The sequence below is a fragment of the Microtus oregoni genome, unplaced genomic scaffold, assembly GCF_018167655.1.
Source record: "Microtus oregoni isolate MIOR12 unplaced genomic scaffold, Mior012 000268F_000, whole genome shotgun sequence".
In the NCBI taxonomy this organism is placed as follows: domain Eukaryota; kingdom Metazoa; phylum Chordata; class Mammalia; order Rodentia; family Cricetidae; genus Microtus; species Microtus oregoni.
In genome coordinates, this window is record NW_024544941.1 from 42,666 (window position 1) to 48,665 (window position 6,000).

The 6,000-nt window shown below is 50.0% G+C and overlaps 1 protein-coding gene across 2 annotated transcripts; it reads right to left on the reverse strand.

The window, feature by feature from the left end:
* Positions 1 to 2,770: 2,770 nt before the first annotated feature.
* LOC121445662 (rhox homeobox family member 1-like) lies at positions 2,771 to 5,791 on the reverse strand. Of its 2 annotated transcripts, none has more exons than XM_041647806.1 (2): positions 5,432 to 5,791; positions 2,771 to 2,976 (listed from the first exon to the last, which is right to left on the reverse strand). In XM_041647806.1, exons 1-2 carry the CDS (start codon positions 5,776 to 5,778, stop codon positions 2,880 to 2,882), a joined length of 444 nt encoding a protein of 147 aa, XP_041503740.1. In that variant the 5' UTR covers positions 5,779 to 5,791; the 3' UTR covers positions 2,771 to 2,879. The 2 variants fall into 2 exon arrangements, with proteins under 2 accessions (XP_041503740.1, XP_041503741.1); XM_041647807.1 differs by lacking the exon at positions 2,771 to 2,976 and adding an exon at positions 4,978 to 5,066.
* Positions 5,792 to 6,000: the final 209 nt, after the last annotated feature.

A 6,000-nucleotide genomic window follows, 5' to 3' on the forward strand; every position in this document is an offset into this window, starting at 1 on the left:
GAACACAGGTTCTACATGGCATACAGAAATGGTCACACACTGTACACCAGGTACATTTACTGGCGTAGACTCTGCTAGGGGCAGCATGTGCAACATATGGTTCACACGGGGCACTAACAATGGCACAGGCTGTACAGCCTCGGGGCCCCGTATGCTCTCGGGGACTGGCTCCTGAGGTGAATGCTCCCTCTCCTGGCTAATGTGGCTGGTACCCTCTTGGTTCCTGTCATCTGTGAGTCCTGAAGCTACAGCAACAGAGGGACCTTCTCCACTCCGCCCCATCCTTCTTAGTTCTTCTACTCCTCCCAGTTCTGCGGTTGGGGCTCGCGACCCAGGCTGGCCGCTTCCACTCTCTTCCTCATTTCTTTCCTCTCCAGTCGGCAAGACCATGGGTGCCTCAGCACCTGAAAGTGGGGAAAGGGCAAGATGAGGCGGCAGGGCCCAGGGTGGTCCGGCGTCAAGACATTTGATGCCCACGTGGGCGTGTGCTGCCATAGCGGGCAGCGCATGCCCAGACGCCTCTGAGAGTCAACGTTCCCTCACGGCCATGGCCGCCCCACCTCTAGAATGTACTGACCCTTCCATTTTTTCTCATCAGGTCCCTCGTGAGGCAGGTAGTTGATGTCCCCATGCTTCATGGCAGGAATGCTGTTGAAGTCGCCAAAACTTTGCCTTCCTTTTCGCCTCTTCAGGTTCGGGACAGTTGCCCCGTACACTTCCAGTGGGACAGCATCTCACCCAGGAAGCATTCTTTTCCTTATGGTTCTAAGGCTGGACCACTCGGGTTGTCATATCCAATCAGAGGCTTTTTTTTCTAGATAGCTGGGATGATTGACGGTTGGTATGGTTTGAGACCCTGAAGTGTATAATCAAGAGCAGTTTCACTCTTCAGTGAACAGGATGAGTTTACAGGGAAGGCATGTCCCTTGGAAAAGTAGAATGTAGAAGGGGCCTTCCAGTTTGCTACTCCATGAGTTCTTTTGCCCTGGTGCACTATATTCCTAGGGCAGGAATGACGGTCCACTTTGAGAAGGCATTTGCAGCAGGAAAAAAAGATCCGCCAGGAGCTCTGGAGGTCTTGTGGAAATATGAAGACAACCTCTCTTAGTCTAGTGCCCAACACTGGGTCCCTGGTACCTGGCCGAGAACAGATATTAAGTAATGTGTTTATCTGGGAGGCTCTTCAGGCCCTGGGACTGCTAGACAAAAGCTCATCTTCCCTGTTAGCCTTCAAGTGTGCTGTTACAAGCTGTGAGAATTTTATACCTGTGCTGAGGTTCCTAAAACGTTCTTTCTCTGGGTCTCTCTCTTCTCTCCTCCTCTTCCTCCTCCTCCTCCTCCTCCGGCTCCTCTTCTTCTGCTTCTCTCTCTCTCTCTCTCTCTCTCTCTCTCTCTCTCTCTCTCTCTCTCTCTCTCTCTCTCTCTCTCTCTCTCTCAGAATAGCCCAGGTGTCAAGAGCAGGGCCTGGTCCCTATCCCAGAATTTTCAACAGAGCAGGAACTTCACTGGTATGTGGCCAGTCTGACCCCATGGCAGCACTTTTCCCCAGCATGTCCTTGTCACTCTGAGACTAGAAATGCATTAAAGAACTATCATATGGCAAGACGATTCCTTTTCATGGTGTGAGAATATCTGGGGGCCCTGGTGTCTAAGATTTCCTTCTATCAAAAGTCTTACCTCACACTTCTGGTTACTGCCTCACTTGTAAATCTGCACAAGTCTATTTCCAGCCCTTTGTCTTTCCAGTATAACTTGAAATTACCCTTGACAAGGTCTACCATGAGCTGAGGATTTCTTTCTAATTCTGGCCAATTGTGTAAAGACGACCATGTTGGGGATGAGGATGTATCTCCAATAGCAGAGAGTTCCTCTTGCCCACTCTAAGCCCTGGGTTAGATCCCCAGAACTGCAAAAATCTGAGTGGATATCCCTTTCTGTGACGCCTATTATCTAACCACAAATGTGTTAGATGCAAGACCAGAACTTCCTTCATCCTTCTTGAGATGAGTTTAAGGCCAACCTTTTTCAAAACACACACCCTTAGGTACACACAACAGAACCAGATTCATTTCAATAACCAGTTCTGATGTCTCAATTTTCTCGAAAATCATCGAGGAATGGACCTAATTCAAATGATAAATTTCAGAGATATTTGTTTAAAAATTACACGCAAATATATTTTGTTGGCGCATGGTTACGAGAAAAAAAAAAGGGAGCCTCCCTCCAGTACGGAATGGCTGGATTCTCTGGTTTCTTTTGAAGCAACAGAAACTTTGTCCACAGGATGTACTAGTACCACGTGTGCCCCACAGATGGTGGGGTAGGGTGACCAGAACCCCAACAGTGAAGAAGAGCGCTCACTTCCCTGCTCCCGTGAATCCAGTGATTTTCCTTTGGAAGATTCAGGTTGGAACTGAACTCGAGTGTGGGCAGCAGGCAGTGCTGTCTGAAAAAGCACTGGCCACCTACTGTGGACAATGAGGACCCTTGAACATGGTTCTGCTCCTAAGTTGTCACAATGGGGGCGAAGGGAGCATCAGTGAGATGCAGGGACCCATGCCCATTCTGTGCAAACCCAGTAAAGCCAGGGAAATGACGGTGACTGCAGAGGACACTGCAGGGGACACAGGCATGCCACCTCACGAAAGACGGCTGTGCCATCTGTTTGAATAGTACATAGAGAGAACACTCTGCATCTACAGTGTACAAAGCAGAAAGAAGAGACACAAACAATTTGTCTTTATTTTTATTGTCATACCAGTGTCTTAGATATAGGGAGACATGGCTTTCTTCCATGTCTAAGCAAGGGGAGACATCAAACAGCCCATCTCCATGTGCCTCCTGGGCAAGGATGGCACTCTAGGGCTCCTCCACATCCATCATGCAGATGTGGTCCTGGATCCCACGTGGTGCACTCCTGAGCATTGCTTTCTTCTCCCGGGCCCTCTGTTTGGCTCGCCTGTTGTTAAACCAAGCCTGAAAGCAGAGGACAGGAAGCATGTCAGTGTGCTGAGTACTTGGATGGAAAGAGACACTTCACTGGGACACATTATATGTCACTGCCATTCTAAACCACACAGCAGAAGGAGCTGTTTTCAAAACCTCAGCCATGCAGGGCAGAAGCAGGGAGGGTGTGTTTGGTGTTGGAGGACAAGGCTAGCGTCTCTGGAACTGAACCTTCTTCACAGCAAACTGACAAGAGCGGCAGGAACCATGAGTTTATGAAAGTAACAGCATGCCTGCTCCTTCGGATCACACAGGGAGAGGAACAGCTCTGTGTCCCGTTCTGGAACAGACTCGGCACAAGACAGGTTCACACTTTACGTGACCCCAAGGTGGACTTTTATTGGTACCTTATTCCAATGCAGGCTCATCTCTAATTTTTTCCATAGCTCTGCTTTTGAATGCTTCGTTCCTTAGACAAGTTTTCAAGGGGGTTATCCCTCGCCCCCTTCCCCTGCTGTTGGGACAGTTTTGGCCACGTGTTCAGGTGAAGGCATCAAGTGTATTGAAAACAATCTCCCAAATTAAAACTGCGTGCTCCTATCTCATGCACACTGACAGAGGAAGAGGAGCAAGCGCTCGGACTATTGCGCTCTATTTCCACACCAATCTCAGTTGTAGTAATAATAGCGGCGGGGCTGCGTCCCCGGCACCCGGCCGCCCCCACAGCTAGCTTTACCCAAAATAATTACACGGACACTGAATTCTTTTAAACACTGCTTGGCCCTTTAGCTCTAGCACTTACAGGCTAATTCTCACATCCTGATCAACCCATCTCTAATAATCTGTGAGAACCAGTCTTACCGGGAAGATTCTAGCCTAGTCCATCCTGGGTCGGAGCTTCATGGCGTGTGTCTGCCCGGGAGCGGGGCATGGTGTCTCTCTCAGGCGTCTGCTCCCGAGAGAAGAGCTGTGGAGTCTGACCTCACTTCCCCTTCTGTTGGGGACCAAGAAGCCCCACGACCTAAAGTATTGGACAATCTTCCTCATCCTCTCTGCAAAAACAGCTTGCTGCCAAACAGCTTGCTGCACAGACAGCTGTGATACAGTTCTCAGAGTGACCGGACCGCAAGGTTCCAAGACACAAGGTGCCAAGACACGGCCTAAGCAAGTAGATGTTTCAAGAGATATATTGCTTCCTCCCTGGCCTAGGGCGCGATAGTTTCCGCTCCCCCCTAACCCTACCCCTCCCAACCAAAACCACTCTATAAGAATAAACCCCTGCCTGCAATAAACGGAACCTAGATGCATCTCAGAATGACTCTGTCATTCTTTATACGCGCTTGGTTCTCTTTCTCTTTCCCCCCATTCCTACCCAGGTGATCCCGAACTCAAGGCCCACGAAATTACGTGGCCTGCTGGACAGGTCACTCTTCCTCCCAGCATTTTGTTCTGTTTACTCCACCCACAGGGCCAAGCAGTTTCTTTATTGCTTAACCAATGAAATCAACAGATTGATATATGACACTCCCACATCAGAAAGTGAGAAAGACAACCAAGGTATATGAAAACGTTTGAAAAATATGACCACATTCTGTTACCCAGTGAGGTAACCGAAAAAATCAAGAGGCAAATGACCAGTGCTGGTGAGGAAAGAGAGAAAAGAGAAGCTTCTAGAGTGTGGGTGGGAATATCACTTCATGCCCTAGGTAATGAAAGAACTGATTAGAAAAAGACCCAGTCCAGTAAATGCATTTCAGAGTATATAGTAGTCCAGTAAATCCATGTCAGGGTTTACCTAGCAGTCCAGCAAATCCATGTCAGAGTTTACATAGCAAAGACAGAGCCAGGATGGGAAAGATGTTTGCGTCACCCCAGGGAAAAACCTCACCACCCCAATAGCCAGGGGGGCTACAGCAACCCTGAACTCCTAAGAGGGGGGTTCTAAAGCAATGGTGGGGTGTGTTGATTCAATGGGGTGATAATCAGCCCCGAAGCGATCTGACCACCAGCAGAAACGACATCTGAAAAGCCAGAGAACTGTGACAAAAGAGGCAGAAAAAGGACATCAAGCTCAGTCGCAGGAGCCTTTAGAGTCCTCCTTTTCAACAAGATGTCCCGGTCTGCAGGGGAAGAAAAGGGAGATTTTGATACAGTTTGTCACGAGGAACGGACTTCTAGAGCCCTGTGAGAGAAGGCATAAAAATACTTGGCTCTGCAGACTCTAAAGCATCAGAACAGTTTCATTCCAACACGGTTTTCATTTATCTACGTCACTCCCCGGTTGAAAATGGAGAGAGTGTCAGGAGCAGTAAGCACACCTGTTTCCGGTCACCACCACAAACAACTTCCCCACTCCGGTCACGGGGGAGAAGCTACCCGTGGTTTGGAGAGTAATGGGGACAACAGGGAAAAGAAGGGGTAAAGGCCAGGTCAACATAAACATTAGCCCATGGAGGTCCGGGAGCCTCCTGGAGCCAGCACCTACCTTGTGAGTACATCTGGGTACTGGGTTTCTTGGAAAACAGTCTCCATTTCCCGCACCTGCCAGTGTGTGAAGTGGAACTGATTGCGGGGCCTGCTGGGCCTGCTCCTTCGAACCTCAGGCATCTCAAGGGCTGCCTCCTCTGGGTCCACCTCCATGGGCTCCTGGCTGTTGATGTCATCTTCGGGATCCAGGTTATCATGAGGGCTCACATGCCCCCCCTGGGCCTGGTTGTCCTCTGGATTCTCACTGTGGTCCAGGCTCAGAGCTCCTTCACAGAAGCTGCCCCCCACTTCAGCTGCTGCCCCCTGTTCAGGGTGGGGGCTGCTGTCCTCTCCATAGTCCTCCATGTGAGAGTAGAAGTGGTCACTGTAATCGTGGAGGTGCGCCATGGCTGCTGCTCTATGGAAGCCTAGACACTTGCCCCTGGCTGGAGCCTTTGGCAACAGCCTTGCCCTGGGGGCTTTCAGTAGGTTGGGGCTACAAAGGCTCAGGTGCTCCTCCTGCCAGACCACTATTGGCTTTCTAGCTGAATCCTACCCCAGTGGGTGTGCCTGTGTGGTGAGAATGGG

Coding starts and splice junctions, on each gene's coding strand:
- LOC121445662 (XM_041647806.1), bottom strand. CDS start 5,778: ATGGAGGACTATGGAGAGGACAGCAGCCCCCACCCTGAACAGGGGGCA. Junction 2,977..5,431: donor TACCCAGATGTACTCACAAG/GTAGGTGCTGGC, acceptor CTCTGCTTTCAG/GCTTGGTTTAACAACAGGCG.